This window comes from Apodemus sylvaticus, chromosome 16, assembly GCF_947179515.1.
Source record: "Apodemus sylvaticus chromosome 16, mApoSyl1.1, whole genome shotgun sequence".
NCBI lineage: Eukaryota > Metazoa > Chordata > Mammalia > Rodentia > Muridae > Apodemus > Apodemus sylvaticus.
In genome coordinates, this window is record NC_067487.1 from 80353232 (window position 1) to 80372182 (window position 18951).

An 18951-nucleotide genomic window follows, 5' to 3' on the forward strand; every position below is an offset into this window, starting at 1 on the left:
TTTGAATTTTTTTCTCTGAATCAACAAAGAATTTGTTCAAGAAAGAGAAGGATATGATTACATCTACATTTTAGAGAGATATCTTTATTTGTGGTTAATTGGAGGTAGGAAAGGGTGTCTGGGGAAGCCAGTTATTAGTGTTAGTTGTACCAGGAGAACAGGAGAATGCTCTTACTAAATAGAGAATTGTCAGTGCATGCAAAGTAAACAACATGGTTTCTTGTTTTTGTCAGTTCAGAACTTTCGCATGGGAGGTTGATTGTCAGGCATGCAGGAGATGGAAGCCTCTGTTCCCACCTCTGTTCCCACATATCTGCCATCATTGTCTGGTGGACAGTGGCTCCTGTGCTGACTGTAGGAGCAGTCGTAGAAGAGACAGACTTTCCAGTCAGTAACAACAGCAGGAGCTGCAGTGGTGTGGCCTTCCAGGGCATGGCTCTAGATCTGCACAAGGCATGACAATTTCTCATTCCTCAAATTAGTGCTTTGTAGAACTTTCAGCACCTCCAATCATGGAAAATAAGTCATTTTCTTTAATATCTCTGTCAATGGGTTTAAAAAATAAGTCTAAGCCATAGACATAATTTCAGGACATGAAACATCTCCTGAAAATAGAATAAATTTCTTACATCTTTTCTGCTTGAAAGATTACTTTAGGAGTTGCTCTAAGTTGATGTTTTTAAGTACAGGACTATGTAGGTTCCTGGCCCAATTCTGCAGTAGTGTGCTGAAGGTCTTTGTCCCTGTCCCTGACATATTCTGAGTTTCCGATTAATGACTTAGATGAAATCACAGGAAACTGCTTATCAGATTTGAAGATAGACAGAGATAACAGGATAGTTACAACAGGAAGCTGTTGCATTAAGCCTCAAGGTGGAACCAACACAGAAAACCTGTAGACACAGGTTACATACTAAGTGAACCTTATAATATAAGGTGAAATATAATACAAACGTAATACAAATGGCTGAGAATTTTACTTTACGATAAACTCAGTGGTAATGTAAAGTGTGAGCAGAATATCACACAGACCTGTGCTCCATGTAGCAGTATGAAGACAGCTTTCGCTCTCCTGCAGGCTGTCATGCCCTGGCACACAGGACCTACACTCACAGTTCACACCCTAGCATCTGAGCAATCAGTAGTAGCCTGAAACCAGTGTGTGGAGAGACGTCTGTGTACAGTGCCAGGAGACATGGTGCAGGGAAGAAGGCCTAGACCAGGAGTCTGCATGTGGCAGAATCAGAGCAAATGGATCAAATACTAGGAAATGAAAAATCCATTCAAGTTAAGAGTGTTCACAGCCAATACTACTCTCGGAGTTGAAGAGACTATTTTCAGAAACATAGTGAAGGGATCACCAAAGTACATTGAAATGGGAATGTGTTTCATGTGTATTTCCAGAGGAGTCCCTCTTTTGCTGGGTATTAACCAGAGTTAATGAGGGTCAGTTTATTCCATTTCTGCTTTTCTGGTCAACAAGAAAATCTAATTGTGCCTGAAGCTTATTTAGTAGGCTAATTATATTTGTGTGTGGCTCATGATTTAGGAAAATGGTTGCAAATAGCAGCAAAATACAATGCGTTTCAGATGGTGCACCACACATCCTTCATGGTTTGTGGTGTGACCACAAGGGGAAAATCCAATAACTTCTGAATTTTAGGTAGCTTTCTTCTAATAAGTTATTTTGTGGTCAGAGGTTGTCATTTTACCCAACTACACTTTCCATTTATGAAATGCCATGTGCTAAAAGCATTTTTAAAAAACCTAAGCCTATCTTTAAAAGCACTAGACCAATCCTGTGAATCAAATTTGATTAAAACCTTAAAAGAGTACATACATGCACACACACACACACACACACACACACACACACACATGCAGGCAAAACACCAACACACACAAATGAAAAATTTAAAAGCCTTGAAAAAATGTCAAAACTGTTGATTCTACTTCATATTTTTTAGCAATACAGGAGGGAGTCAGATGTTATGTATGAATAACGTAATGACTGAGTTAATCATTCATTTTTAGTCATTGGGTTAAAAGCACCAAAATTATCAGTGTGGGTTGGCAAGACGGCTCAGTGGGCAAAATACTTGCTGTCCATACAGGCAACCCGACTTTGATCACCAGGATCCAGATTCTGGAAGGAGAGAACTGACCAGTATGTTGTTCTCCGACTTCCACACATGTACTGTGGCACGTGTGCAGCTTCAAATATCCACAGATTAATGCACACATAAGAAAGATAATAAAAATGTTGTTAAGACAAGCATCCCGCGATTAACAAACCATTGTTCTGTTTTTTTGTTTGTTTTTCGCATCACATTTTCAGTGTTAGGATAAGTTTATTTAACTGACTGCACTTTGTTACAAGCTTTCAACACCATGGCGAAGTGAGAGTATATAGTTCCACTGTCGGGAGAAACCTCTTATTGATAAACAAGTTATATAACGTCTCTGAGCCGATCTTGCAGATCAGGTTATTGTTACACCGCCTTTGAAAACTGTGAAATATGAAACTGTTCTATGCAGGAAGCTGGCCCTGTGCCCAGCCCAGAGTGTCTACAATAGTATTCATGTACCCTGCCGCTGAGGCTCACACATGTGGTGAAAATAGCAGAGATTTTTAACTGTGCCCAATATTCTACTTTTCCCATATAATGCATACCTTTCTATGAAGACGGGGATGTGTTTGATATGTGGAAAGAAGGATGATTTTAAGGGAGGCACGCAGGGTTTCACAGCCTCGGCAAAGACAATCTGGGGCCTCTTAGAGTGTACGCCTGCTCAGCACAGGGGCCAAGCTCATGGTGCAAGTGTAGAAACAGCCAAGTTGGCTTATTTGGAATGAAACAAACAACTCACAAATTCCCTGTCTGGTCAAGGATAATTGACCTTCCCTTCTGTTTGTTCTGAATGTAAAATCACTCTGTGTGAACACTGATATCATTTCCTACTTCCTTAAGATACCAGGGTCGTGTTTACTCGAAGTCAGATTGACACTGAGAATTTAGAATGTTGGAATGTCTTTCCTCTTTGCTGCTGACTAGTTTCAATTTTCTCTTATTTTGGAGATAGCATATTCTAATATTATAAAACCAAAACAGTTGGGTGATATAAAATAAAAAAGTATGTCTCCTTCTTACTATTTTGCTCATTTGCCGCTTTTCCTTTGCTTTATCCCTAATGCTGTGGTTGAAGGTAAACACTGCTAATGGCTTCCTGTGGACGCCTCCACAAAGACCCCATGAGTAGACAAATATTTATGAATCCATAAACAAGGACACATGTGTATGCTTGTGATTGTATACACTACTTATGTGAATGTATGCACATATTTATGTTTAGAAATCTTTACTTTCACAATAGTCAACTATTTTCTATGCTACAAAACACTGATTCTACAATTTATTTTGTAGTTTCTAATTAATTCTGGTTAGTAGTGATTCATTTTTGAATATAAACTCTCTTTGCTTAGAGACTATCCATAGAATTAATTCTTAAAAAGTATGCCATTTTATAAATGGTCAAAAAAGACATACTTCTAATTGGATTATCAGATTGCGGATTAATTGAAGAAGTATAATACTGTTTGCAATATCCATATGCAGTAGAAGTGAATGGAAATGTAACATGGCCTGTATTCATTTGGCTCTGGTTCGTGGTCATGTGAGTAGCCATATTAAACCACTGTAGAGCAATCTGATTTGATCACAAAAGCTTGAGGGTCTTGCATTGTCTCTGAAATCTGTTTCTCTCATTTCTAACATTACAGCTTAATTCAAAATTCATTTTCAATGTAAAAGTAAAGTTTCTTTGAAGAATGTATTCATAAAATCATATAATAGGCTAGAAATCACTTAAACTGATGCTTGAACATAAGCATCCTGTGCTTTACTCTCTCTCCACATAGCCTGACTGTGAAGAAACAGTCTCTTGGTGAAGAGTGCAGGAACATAGCAACAGGAATGGAAATGCTAAAAGTAGCCATGGTTTTCCTTTGTCATTGATTTAATTTGACAAGACTTCAAAAGTGTTGAAGACTGATAACTACCAAGATAAAAATCATGTACCCAGAAAATACTGAATTATCAAGCCTCAAAAAACATTGCAGTTCTTTTTAAAGCAGTAAATAATAAGAAAGAGGAAGCAGAAGCAAGGACCTGTGGGAACATTTCTTAGATTTGTATCTGAAGTGAATGATTAAGAGAATATAGTGATAGAATTAGTAGCATGTGTCATGTAGATTAAATTCAGTGCTATAAGTCAGCTCACCAATTCTATTGAAACAATTAATAATCAAGAATTATACAACAGCCTGGATACAGTCTTTGTTCAGATGAAATTTGTGGAGTTCAAACATCCTATTTAGCCTAAAATGAGTGGAATTTCTCTTTTATATCTTACTAACATACTAACAATTATATGAAGTTGTAATAATAAACTAATGAATTTGTGTGTATAGAATATATAAAGCCATAGTTCTGAACTATGATAACTAAAGCAATTAATAAGATGTGTGTCTGATTTTCTTGTGTAGATACTTGGAAAGTATTATCTATGTAGTAATATAGCCAACATGGTTATAGACACTCTTTTTGATTTATTTTTATAAATATTTAATCTAAATAATCTTAGTTAGATATTTTAGTTATTTTTTAATGCTTTAAATGGAAATTTCCAGTCCCAGTTACTAATTATGGAAATGTACTTTTTTATTAGATAATTTCCTTATTTACATTTCAAGGTTAATGAGGAAAGGGGATAATAGTTACTTATATTTGAAATGTGATCCCCTTTCCTCATTTACCCTCCAACCCTCCCATCCCATTCTCCCTCCCCCTGCTCACTGACCCACCCACTCCTGCTTCCCTGTCCTGCCATTCCCCTACACTAGGGCAATGAGCCTTCACAGGACCAATGCCCTCTCCTCTCACTGATATCCGACAAGGCCATCCTCAGCCACATAAGCATCTGGAACCATGGGTCCCTCCATGTGTACTCTTTGGTTAGTGGTTTAGAACCTGGGATCTCTGGGGTACTGGTTGGTTCATATTGCTGTTCCTCCTATGGTGCTGTAAACCCCTTCATCTTTTTGGGTCCTTTCTTTAGCTCCTCCATTGTGGACCCTGTGCTCACTTCAATGGTTGGCTGAGAGCATCTGCCTCTGTATTTGTCAGGCACTGGCTGGGTCTCTCAGGAGACAGCTATATCAGGCTCCTGTCAGCAAGCTCTTGTTGGCGTCTACAATAGTGTCTGGGTATACAACTCTGTATGGGATGGATCCCCAGGTGCGGCAGTATCTGGATGGCCTTTCCTTCAGTCTCTGTTCCATACTTTGTCTCTTATGTGCTCTGATTTCTTCCTTCCTGTGACGAGGGAAAGACAGGAACAGAAAGAGAAAGACAAGGGAGAGGGAGGGAGGGAGACAGAGAGACAAACAAACAATCAGGGGAGAAGGAGAGACAGAGACAGAAAGCACTAAAATGCAGCATAAATATTGTCTGACATGTTAGACCAATGTACAGTGACTCGTGAGGCCTACATTTATTATTAAATAAATATTTGTTTAATTCATGTTTTATATTTAATATTCTTAAGCTTTCCTAGTAAACTCATGTTCCTCTTAAAAGGAGTTTGATTAAATGAAACAATCATGTCTTCTATCTTTTTTTCGTGCAAGGTTTTAAAGTATATGCACACTCACACACATTTACATATATGGGAGGAAGTTTAAAACATTTCAAAACATAGTTATTAGAGTCAGTTAAAATGCTATTCAGAAATAACAGAGAGAGAGAGAGAGAGACAGACAGACAGACAGAGACAGAGAGAGACAGAGAGAGACAGAGAGAGACAGAGAAAGAGAAAAAATCAAATTAAACTGAGGCAAATGAATATTGAGATCATGAAAATTGTAAGTGTGTAAGACCACTCACTCAGCCAGAGCTGTGAGAGCAGCTTGTCTGTCTCTGTCTGTCTGTCTGTCTTCTCTGCAGTCACATTTCCTCTCTATGCTTGTGGCACAGCTGCTACTCAGTTCATAGTTCCCTTTATTTTCATGAGCAACTTAGATGATCATGGGATTACAAGGTGATTCAGTGAGAGAGAATGGTCCAGACTAGGCCAGGCTCCCATCCCTGACTAGACCAGCAGTGACCAGCTGAGCAGGGTGTGTGGCCCACGGGGCTGCTGAGCCAATCCTGTGTATGTTTGGGTGAAGTGAGAAGTGTGTGTGGTTAGGGGACGTGAGCGACAGGGCTTAGGAAAGGGATTCAAGACCTAGGCATGAATCCCAAAATATACTACCTCAGTATATTTAAATGATATTTAAAGTCGTATGTAAGGACCCATCCTCCCGCAAGAGGAATCCATGTCCATCATTGTGTAGCAGGTTTGAGGTCAACCTGCACTGCACTAGACTCTGTCTCCTAAAGCCAGTCTGGGGCTGAGGAGATGGCCCAGTGCTTAAGGGTATCTGTTGCTTTTGCAGAAGACCATAGTTGTGATCTTGGGACACAGTTACTCCAACTTCAGGGGATCAAGGCCTCTATAGGCATACATACACATATGCACACACACACACAGACACACACACACAAATTAAAAATAAAAATAATCTTTTAAAAACATTATATAAAAATAAATTTACAGACAGTTCAGGAAAGTGTAAATGTGCTAGAGACAGTCTTAAATGTAGACCACCTGGTTTTTCTAGAACCATTAAAGCATTTTTATATAGCATTTCCATTCTGTAATATAAAAAATGGTACATAATATATTTCTTCACAATATATTTCAGTGACTGAAGTATATTAAGACATTAATATATTTTGCACTTTTAAGAAGACATTTGCAGTTTTTTCAAACCAGCAAAAGTTGACACCATTTAGAACTGCTTTCCTGATCGGGTCTCTGAGCATCCAGCCACACTGATGACTCTGCAAGGATGAACCTAGAAAATACCTCCTCTTCTCATCTCCCTCAGCTAAGCCTGGGGTGCATGTCTAGCAGTGGCTATATTGTCACTGGAAGGTTCAGTTGTCCTAGCTGTGAAACCCCCCTGTGCAAAGCAGACAGTTAGGAAATGCCCAAGCTTCACCATGCTGAATCAGCATAGAAATCCTTCCCTAATGGCCCTCCATGCGGACTCCATGCTTCTGCAGTGCTAGTATGCCTCAATGTGGATTCCTATGGACTCACTCTACGAGAAACAACTGGTGCTTCTGTAGGGATCTTTAGGTAGGCTAGGTAACTTTTCATCCTCTAATAGCCAACACTGTCTACCTCAGCACCCAGCACACAGCACTCAGCATTTAGCAGTCAGCACTCAGCACACAGCACTCAGAAGTCAGCATTCAGCACATAGCACTAAGCACACAGCACTCATCAGTCAGCGTTCAGCACTCAGTACTCAGCACCCATCATTCAGCACTCAGCACTCAGAAGTCAGCACTCAATGCTCAGCACTCAGCACACAGCACTCAACACTCATCAGTCAGCACTCAGCACAGTCTACCAGTTTGAGTCTACACCCTATGCTAAAAGTAGAAGGAGGTGGAGAGTGGGAATAACACAACAAGCGTTGGGTTTAATCACTTTTAAATAGGAGCTAGAACAGATTTGCATAAGCAACAATTCAAAACATGCTTTATAATTATAGATATATGCAGATGTGCATAAAGATAAGGAAATAAATTCAAAGACAAAAATCTCCAAGGAACCAAATATTTTTATTCTTCCCGAGTTTAGCCTAGTATAATCCCTCAAGGCTGAACCGGTCCAGATAGGATCTCCTCAGAAGCCTCAGTAAACAGCGTCTAAAAGCCTTCGCCCAAGCATTCAGGCATGCTTATTTCCTACTCCGAAAGGGCTCACACTGTATCATGACTGGTTTGGGGCATAAGTTACTGATACTTTCCCACATCCTCCTAGGAGCTTCGAGACGTCCGATCCTGCTTCCCAGTGGTCAGCACTGGGGATGCGCTGCCCCTCCTTTCCAGCCGCTGTGCCTGCATTAAAGCAGCACAGCCTGTCCAAGGCTGCCACGCCCCCAACATACTCCTCCTCGTGCCACACGCGTGTGAAGTGCGTTTATGCCCACATCCCACCATACTAAATTAATTTTGCAGAGAGTAGATGTTATGTTATATGATGTGATAGCAAGTGTTATTACTGTACTGATTGACAGCTAAACAAGGCATTATTCAACACGGGGGTTGTTAGAAGACAGAAAGCTTAACTTCTAGCTTTGACTTTGACATATGTTTGATGTGCTATTTGGAGTCAATAATAGCATTTACATGCTTCATTATCCTTATTTCAGATTAGCTATAGGAACTAATCTGTTCCTATAGCATCCTAGTATATACTGCTCCCTTCCTTGTATACGTTTATCCTAAAACTCAAAGACATGTGATGTTTTAATATAAGATAAATGTTTCTCTTATTGGAAGCCGTTTGGTTAGCATCTATGATTCGAGATTATAAATACCTCTCTGTCCATTTCAATGCTCCATCCATCCTTAGGGGCTCTCCTGATCTCTGATACTAAGTTCTTGGTAAATATTAGTCAAGTGAATGAACAAGAAGGTACAGACAAAACAAAGTAGATCATAGTCTTTCCTATTGGGCATATTTGCATTTTTTCCATTCCCAATCACATTGTGGTTTTGATTCTGTGCTATACAGCTGCAGTCCTCCCCCCACCCCCACATACCTGAGATGGAGCCTGGTCCTCCTCATGGCTGTCTCTACCCATGGGAGCAGTGGCTGGCTCCGCCCATGTATTAGGTGTCAAAAACATCATGAAAACCCAGAGCCATCGATTTCTTTATTCCCATTATGAATTTGTTCATGTTGGAAGGAGGTTTGGATGACAGTGTTTGTCTTCTCAGAGTCAGATTTATAAGAAAGTCTCAGAGGATTATGACAAAGTTTAAGGCAGAGCAAAGTATGGAAGAGAAAAAGGACAATGAACTCAATGTTTCCTTATGCTGTTTCCAGAGTTGTTTTTATGTTAATGTCCTGATATGAAATAAAGGAATGTTTTAGCTAAAACAAAAATCCAACTCCAGCGGTTTTAACTAATCTGATCTTTGCTCTTTGTTACTGAGTGAGTCCGCAGTCTGCCCCAGTGGAGTCATGTCCTGTGCCATTAATGCGGAGCCTGGCCCTCTTGTTTCCTTCTCTAGTCTGTCAACTTCTGGTACGTGCTGGTGGTGAATGATGAGCACACAGAGAGGCGCTGCCTGCTCTTTTGCCTTCTGAGCTGGGGCCTTCCATCTTTCGTGGTGATTCTCCTCATAGTTATTTTGAGAGGAATCTACCACCGAAGCATGCCACAGATCTACGGACTCATTCATGGTGACCTGTGAGTATGTCCGGGCAGCGCACTGCCTTCCTAGTTCTCTTTCACTTTTACTACTCGTTTTCCTCGTATGGGCATGGGTGGAGCAAGAGGTCTACAGGCATACTATCTAGGGGATCTGTGATTTCCTGGTGCACGTCTGCAGCTGCACTCTCTCTATTCATTGATTCTTTAAAGAGAAACCATTGCCTCCTGAGAAGCACTGGTTTCTCTAGTGAGAGGTATTAAGTAGTCAATAGCAGACTACATTTTAACCTCCCAGTGTATCCAGATTAGACAAATTAAATCACGAGAAAATAGACAATGGATTGATGCAGAATTCTGGCATTGAGCTCACGTGGAAAAGATAAAACCCATTTGGTTTCTTCTCAAAAGAAGCTTTCCACCATCTTTGAAATAGACAGTGTTTACCAGTACCATCTTGGTGTCTAAGTTTACAGACCTTCAAGTAGCAGGTTTTGGATTTCATTTGCAGAGAACACAATACATGTTTAATTTAATAAGAAAAAAGTTACAATTGTAATTTCTTGAATCAAGTATCAGTAGGATTCAGTATTAAACTACACAAAGATCTTAATCGTCAAGTTTGAAGTACTTCTTCAGTTTATTTAAAACAAACAAAAACAAAAAACTGGCATGAATTCATAAAAGGTTTATAAACAACAAAAGAAATTTCAAAAAACTGCATTAAAGAATAAACTTTTATCATATTTGGGAAGACTTTCACGTCTTATATTGTTCTGAAAGATTTTCAGTAGTCTGCCGCTTCTTCAACTCAGAAGGAAGTGAAGGAGCATTGATTGGACGAATTTGAAAGGCATGATGGTAAAATCCGGAGAGGGTTTATAAAGACACATTGATATTTCCTCTGTGAGAAAAAGAGAAGAATAAAATATCATACATTTTACCTTTAGCTTGAGTCTTGACCCAGGGATTAATCTTTTTTCTAGCTGCTTCTGCACATTTGGGGATGTGTGCTGCCTGTCTGTGGAGTAATATTACTTACAGAGTTCTGTATTCCTGTAAAACAAGAAAGCACCAGTCATTACATATAGCATATTTTGAATATTGTGTGGTGCATTGCAGGGATCCTGGACTAAACACAAAAAATTCAGTATAAGCACCGGTCTTGCTTTGCTTCCTGACTGAGGATGGAGATGGAGGTGGACCTCCAAGCTCCTGTTACCATGACTCTCCCACAACAATAGACTATAGCTTGTGCCCAAATAAACTGTTCTTCTTTAATGTGATTCTGTCACTGTCAGTATGTTGTGTCACAGCAACCAAAGTAAGGAATATAGTCTCAAAAAAAGTAAGAAATTACAGTCTCAGAATGAGAATATGATTTTCTTCTGGGACCCAACTCATGTGAAAACTTGTGGATGGGGAGATTGGGAATAATTTTTAAATCCATGCCATTTATAGGTGAAAACAACAGCATCATCTGTCTTCATTTTTTTGTATTTTTCTTTTAAAATATTTTATTAATTGAGAGTTTTGTACAATTTATTTTGATCATATTCACTTCCATAGCCAAACTCCAACCAGATCTACCCCAATCTCCTTATCCACCAGACTTCATATTCTCACTCTTTAAAAAAATGAAAAAAACCCTTCAGATATAATTCAGCTTCCCAAAGGCTCCTGGGTGTACTGCCTGCTTTAGAGAGTGACCAGCTTAATAAAGGTCATAATAGTAAAGACAACTAACTCTCCCCTCCCCGCAGCTATCAGATAGCAGTTACCTCCTCACGCGAGCTTAAAATTTCCTGCCTGGTTCACCCCTTCCATAATGGGATTTGGACTGACTTGACCTTGTGCAGGTCTTCTGCATTCTGTCAAAATCACAGTGAGTTCATAGTTGCATCTCCTATATTGTGTCCAAAACATTGTTTCCTTGTAGTCACTCACTGCCTATGACTCTTAGAATAGTTTGGCTTCCTCTTCTGTTTTGATACCTGAGCCTTGATGGGGGTTACAATGTGGAGATGGCACAGACCATCGTCTTATTTTCTACTCATTAACCAATTATGGGTCTCCATATTAACTACCATCATCTGCAAGAAGAAGCTTCTAGAATGAGGGTTGAGCAATGTGCTGATCTGCAGGTTTAATGATATCATTAAAAGTTGTTTTACTACTGTGTCCATTTTCCAAAATAATAGGGAGATGCTCAACTAGGACCTGGGACCTGTACAACCATGGGTTCTTGGTTTCAATATTTCTTCCTCTAATCAGCAAGAGTCTAACATGTTAACAAATATGAGTATGAGCAAAAATGATGTAATAATGGTGATAAGTTTTATGTGCTTTCAAAGTTCTTACTCTGGTAACAGCTCACATTCAATAAATATTTCTTGAATTATGTTTATGTTCAGAGTTCTTACAAGCCCAGTTTCATGATCTACTTTATATTCTTTTAACAAATCTTGGTTCTAATCTAACCCCATCATCCAGCCCCTGAACTGAATTAACTAACTTACAAATTGTTCAGTTTCCAAAAACAATCTAATTTTTCTAACTCCATTAGGAAAATGTTATTAATACAGATTCTATATCTTCATGTTCTAAATTAGAGCTAAGTAGTAGAAATTGCTCTCTATAGGAACTATGATATGAGAATAATTTACATGCTTATAAATGCACGAAGCCTGTTTTACCTGTTTTAAGGATTGGAAAGGGCAACTATACATGTAAGAAGAGGAATGATGTCAGAACTTCTTGATGGATTGCTGGGCCGGGGTCATACTGTCACTTTTGAGTGTGCCCACACATACATGCACATGCATACACACAGAGAGAGAATTTAACTACCATTTCCCAAGCATTCAGATGCTAAAGCAAGCTTGTGCCTCCAATAATGTTCTTCAACATGTCGTTTGTCATAGCCAAAAAGACAAGAACCCAAGGAAAACTGTGGCTGTTTTCCAAAGTGGTTCAGTATGAGCTAGCTAATGAGGTAAGAGCCCAGATACTCACTGGTGTGCAGGGGCAGCAAGGATCCCCCTCCCGCCCCCCAGAACACAAGGGTTGTGGGTATCTAACATGTTTTCCTGAAGATCCAGGCACACTCTTCAAGCACAGCATGTTTTAGATCACTGTCAAAGACCTGTTAGCCTCTTGAACTTCTCACTTGTAAACATGCTGTGTGTCAACATTTGTACATCTGCAGCTCATTCCATTCCGCTAATGCTCAGGGTGTCTCTCACAGTTTCACAGTCTCAGTCCCCAGGAAGCCGCCTGAGCCTTACAGGTGACCCCTCTAGCTCTCTGAGGAGCAGTCACCTGCAGTCCTGGCTTATGTCCCTGTGGTTACTCTTAGTTCCTGGGTCCTGCTCTCCACAACTGGAACCTGTGCAACATTCACTGTATAGGGACTACATCAGTCTAGTGTCACAGCATTGTGGGCAAATGGTCACGCATTTTGATTGAACTCCTTTATATTTTATGTTACAGGAAGGTCATTGATTCTCTATGCAAATTGTTTATCCTTTATGATATCTTTTTACTGATTTCCTAGGAATTTTTCATGATACAACTTTATCATCTTCTAATGTGCCCTCTTGGTTTATTTCTGTTATATGATTTTATTGGCTAATACCTGTAGTTCCCACAGTAGAAGCATAGCAACATCCCCAGATTACTCTTTACTTAGTAGCTGTGACTCTAATATTTTCTGCCTTAAGATACTAATTTTATAATAAGATATGCATGTGCTATTCATTTGATGAATATATCTTCAAGGTGATTGAGATATATAGTAAAATTATTATATTATATATGTTAATATATTATCTTGTTTCTTATCTAAGTCCAGATTAGTAGAACTGGGATATAATTCAAATACTTAATTCTCAGTAATCTGAACCTATGAATTAGTCCATATCACTATAAAATAAAGCAAGTAAATAAAAAGGAGGAAATCTCTTTTAAGTCCTATATTTTTTAGTATTTTTTTCATTTTTATTGGTTATTATATTTATTTGCATTTCAAATGTTATCTCCCTTTTCATTTCCCCTTTATAAACCTCCTATCTCCTACCCCTACCCCCTGCCTCTGTGAGGATGCTCCCCACCCACCCACCCACTCCTGCCTCAATACCCTAGCATTCCCCTACCCTGGGTCATCAAACCTCCACAGAACCAAGGGGCTCCCCTCCTAATGATGTCATCATTGGGCCATCCTCTGCTACATATCTAGCTGGAGCCATGGTTGGTGGTTTAGTCCCTGGGAGCTTGGGGGGAGTGTCTGGTTGGTTGATATTGTTCTTCTATCTGTGGGGTAACAAACTCCTTGAGCTCCTTCAATCCTTGCCCTCCAGTGGGGTCCCCGCCCTCATTCCAGTGTTTGGCTGCATGCATCCGCATCTGTATTGGTCAGGCTCTGGTATAGCTTCTCAGGGGACAACTACACCAGGCTCCTGTCAGCAAGTGCTTCTTGACATCAGCAACAGTGTCTGGGTGTGCTATCTGCAGATGGGATGGATCCCTAGGTGGGGCAGTCTCTGGATGGCCTTTCCTTCAGTCTCTGTCCCACTCTTCCTTTTGACAGGAGTAATTCTGGATTCATATTTTTGAGGTGGGTGGGTGGCCCCATCCCTTAACTGGAGGTCATGCCTATCCATTGGATATGGTCTCTACAGAATCTATCTCTCCTTTGTTGGGTATTTCAGCTAATGTCCTCCCTGTTGGGTCCTGGGAACCTCTTGAGTCCCTGGCATCTGGGACTTTCTAGTAGCTATTAAATATATATTTCAATGAGCAAGTTTTGCTAAATATATATCGAGATATAATTATAAAATTTCTTTTGTTAGATTAAATGGCTGTCCATTGTTTAGCAGAGTTTTGAAGGTAGATAAGCAGAAGTCAAGTCCTGATTCAATCACCTGTGTGTTTGAAGTTTCCTATCTATAGAACAGGTATAGGCGACCTGCCATGAGACTGCTCTAGACTAAGAAGGATGATGTATGCTGGAACAATGGGTGATTAGTACCTGCCACACAGCAGAGAATGGTTGAAGGCTGACCGTGGGAGTCTGTGATGCCCATCTGACATAAAGTAGTAGTTAGATGGAATTCACCAGACACAAGTTAAACACATTGGCCATATGCATTCCTGAAAAGTAGTTTAATTTCTCCAATTATTCTGAAACTTTAATTAGGTCATGTTTAGCTTTTTATTTCTCAAGAACCTTTGTCATTTGAATTGGAAAGATAGTCTGATGTTTCTGAAACTCACAAGTTTCTATCAACCTAAGTTGGAGATCATTTTAATCGTAAATGAGAAGGGGCAGTGCTTCTAAATGTTCTGTATTTACTTGTACTGTCTTAGTTCAGAGTGGTGTGATGCATCGCATAAGCATCTACAAGCATTTAGAGTTTTCTATAAAACACCACTGTAGTATTTTGCAATTTGCTAAACTATTTTCTGTATTAAAATACATTTATTGAAAAATAAAAATTTAAAAATGTATTTATTATATAATGCTCTTATTTTATATTTTAAAGATAAATTCCTTTATAAATTTTGAGATTTTCATTGTTTTTCTTTATAACATGGTAATGACAAATTTTACATTTTTAATTACTACTAGAAAATACCTGAATAGAATAACTTTACAAATAAAAGATGCATCTTCCACAGTTTTGGAGACTCCAGGGCATGAAAGTATAAAGTGTAGCTCTGGTGAGGGCCCTTTAGGTGACACCACATCACGATCGTGATCATAGCACGGGTACACAGAGGAGACTCACTGAACCCTCACACAGAAGGCAGAAGCAGGTGCAGTTTCCCACTGATGCTTCTATGTGCTATGGGCAATGGAGGCAGACTGATCACATGGGCCAAGGCTTACAAGGCAGAGATCTGAGCAACAAAAGGAAACACCATCTCCAAAACAAACTCAAAAGTACCAAAGGCAGTAGAGAATCAGCAGTCCTACAATCCTTCTGTGTCTATATCCCTAGGTGACCTAAGGACTCCGAATGAGGACCCACCTCTCATCACCACCCTAGGATCAAGCTACCCCTGTCATACACTTTGGAAAGAGACACACCTAATCTATAAGTAAATTACTGCAATTATATACATAATATTTATTGTACTATATATTATATATATATTTTTTTTACTATTGAAAGGCGATGTTATCAGGATGGCTTTAAAAAGAATGAACCTCTTAACTGAAATCATGAATTATGACAGATCCCCTGTCCTCACATTGCTGTAAATCTGTCATATTTCTAAATATTTACCATTGAAATATATTTTTATAAATTACATTTTTCAGTTTCTTAAATGTTCCTAATTTAATTATAGCTTTGCTGTAATGGCCGAACTGACCATGTTCCAGAGACCACACTATGAACATATTATCATCTTACATAATCCTGTGAATTTAAGTAATTTTGCATTGATTTATTTAACATTTTCATTTTTTCCTTTAATTAATTATTTAGCTCTGTGGTTTAATTTTTCTCCTTGTTTTTTTTTAAATATTTGAAACTCTAGAAATTTGAAAATTATTTTAATTTTTTTGTGTTCCTTTTTCCCTGTTATTAGAGGTAAAGTGGCAAGATGTATTAGGACTCTTTTTCTTAAACTTTTATTCCTTATTGACATATCTTTTAGAGTACATTTCTATTTTACTATATAAGATGAACTATCAAACTATTTTAGAGAATTATTTTGTGTGCTAATTAATTTTCTATCTGTAAGGATAGCAAAGTTAACGTGTTGAAAATATTTAAATTGGTTTCCCTGAGGTCAAAATGAAGACAGTATGTGTTGTCTGACAGTCTCGGGCTGTATTCTTTCCTAATTATCTAGAGGCAGTAGCAAGAGGACTAGTGGTTGCATATTCTTTCAACGTGCTAATTTCATAGGCATTTGAAATACCAAGTGGAATAGAAGATTACAAAACAAGCTATTGTGAACTACAGACATAAGAAAAGGGATGTTTGTGGCGTTGCATATCAGCTGATTGTCGTTAACAGTGTTACGCATAAAATGAAAAGCTTAGTCAGTTTTCGTTTTCAGGAACTCACCATTAGACAGTGTTTTGCAATCAGAGACTCTCGTTTGGAAAACTGAAAACGCTCATGTAACCACAAATGTTCAAGTGCATATCATTTAAGAAGCAAAGGGGTTGTTTATACAGGAAGTTCTGTTCTACATGTCGGTAATGCAAGAGGAGAGGCTCACCAATACAGTCTGCCAAGCAGGATGTGATTAACTCAGGCCAAGTGCCGCTGCGTCAGAGGGTCCCGACTGCGGGTGTGGGGTCTGCTGGCTGCGTCAGAGGGTCCCGACTGCAGGTGCGGGGTCTGCTGGCTGCGACAGGGGTCCTGACTGTGGGTGTGGGGTCTGCTGGCTGCGACAGGGGGTTCCGACTGCGGGTGTGGGGTCTGCTGGCTGCAACAGGGGTCCTGACTGTGGGTGCGGGGTCTGCTGGCTGCGACAGGGAGTCCTGACTGTGGGTGAGGGGTCTGCTGACTGTGACAGGGGGTCCTGACTGTGGGTGCGGGGTCTGCTGACTGCGACAGGGGGTCCTGACTGTGGGTGCGGGGTCTGCTGACTGCGACAGGGGGTCCCGACTGCAGGTGCGGGGTCTGCTGACTGTGTCAGAGGGTCCCGACTGCGGGTGCGGGGTCTGCTGGCTGCGTTGTTGCTGCTGCTGGGGGGGTGCGGGGGGGGCGTCGACATGAGCCTGAGCCCCTTCTCAAAAGCATGCCTTGCTCTTGCTCACAAATCAATGTTTGTCTTAGAAACTGTTGAAGGAAGAGAACCTAATTTTAAAAATAAGAATCAGGTATGTCTTCATCATCCAATCCTAAGCATGTCCAGTCAATGAACTACGTCTGTTTGTCTGGTTTTGTCTTTGGTTTGTGAGACAGCATTGGAATAAAGGAGTTTCACATCCTTTTTATTCTGCTTAATCATTCTAATTATCAGTAGAGTGACATCAAGTCCACATTCTGTCGCAGTCTTGGGGTAGAATTTATCAAATGTATTTCATATTTTACTCACTGGACTCTATGATCTATCCACCAGCACCACCCAGGTTTACTCTTTACAGAGCCTGCAGTTCATTTGCTGGGACATGTCTTCCTCACATTCCCTGAATCACAGTTATAGATTGAAGAATAATACCTTTAGAAATACTGAATTTGTCAGGTTAGCATCTAGACACAATAAGCATTTTCAGACCTGGTAATGTTGCTCATAAGCAGCAATTATGCAGCGCACAGCCATGCCTGGCTATGATCTTCATTAGCTTTATAATTTGATAGGTAAATATGGTATGTTTTGTCAGGGGTGGGGGTGGGGGAGGGTCAGAAGAACAACCCTACAGAATATGTCTGTGTGTGAACACAAAGAAACTTCTTATTAGGAATACTTAGCTTCTGCGGTTGTGGGTGACATGTGGAGGTATAGTCACTGTGTGTGTGTGTGTGTGTGTGTGTGTGTGTGTGTATACATTCTCTTGAGTCAGTCCCACTCATGCCTAAGCTGAAAACCTGTTTCCCTCAGTACAACAGTTTAAAGATTTAAAGTCTCATGCAGACAACCTCTGCTGATACACCCAGAAAAACAAGCAAGCAACTGTCAAGCCAGGTTTTCTTTTGTTTGTATTTTTCATACTTAACACAGTTCCACAATGCATGCTTCTCGCTATGGTTCCAAAAGACTAAACAAGTTAGCTCTTGCACATATGTGTACAGCCCTGTTATTGGAGCTAGCTTTTATATGACTGTCTTCATCAGGGTCTTACGCTGTGAACAGACACCGCCACCAAGGTAACTCTTCTAAGGATGACATTTAGCTGGAGCTGGCTTACAGGTTCAGGGATTCAGTTCAGTGTCATCAAGCAGGGGTATGACAGCATCCGGGCAGACATGAGGCCGGAGGAGCTGAGAGTTCCACCTTTCTGAAGACAGGCAGCCAGGACAAGGGTATTAAAGCCCAGGCCCATAGTAATATATCTAAGAACCACTTCCTAGGCCAGGTATACATAAACCACCGCGGTGACCACGAGCTGCTCCTGTTACATCTGTGTTTCCATGGATCATTTTCTTAACAGTTCTTCCTGACCTTCATTCCCTTTGTGCTTTTGTTTTATTAGAGTTTTATCATTTATGCAGTCCTTGATGAAAACAATCACCCCGCACGACTTAGGTTTTGAATTATGGTTAAACCTGTCCATCTTTTGCTATATTTCTCTTTTATGTGTGGTCTAGAAATTTAAACTTTCTAACCATCTTTTTATCCCTTTGTGTGCTGAAGGATTCTTTACTTTTTGAGCCACAGATGGGTTGATTCGCCTTCTTGTTTTCTCCCACGTTACGTCAGCTTTAATTTCTTTTATTTCTTGTGTTTTTATTTCATCTTTCTCAATAGTTCCCACTTGCTCTTGATTCAATTGTAAGCTTCATTTGTTTTATTTGTTATGATATTAAATGACTTATTATTTATTCTGGCTATTATCTTTTACATAAAATCTCAGGAAATTTATTACTGCCTCACATTTTATGTTACAGAGATTAACCTGGTATTAGTTTTCCATAAAGTTAAAT

The 18951-nt window shown here is 39.7% G+C and overlaps 1 protein-coding gene across 1 annotated transcript in view; it reads left to right on the top strand.

Moving 5' to 3' along the window:
- Positions 1-18951, top strand: part of Adgrv1 (adhesion G protein-coupled receptor V1) — a 535393-nt gene that overhangs the window by 354799 nt on the left and 161643 nt on the right. Inside the window, exon 88 of the mRNA XM_052159654.1 lies at positions 9201-9379. Coding sequence (XP_052015614.1) covers positions 9201-9379 — 179 coding nt within the window. The remainder of the gene's footprint in view (positions 1-9200; positions 9380-18951) is intronic.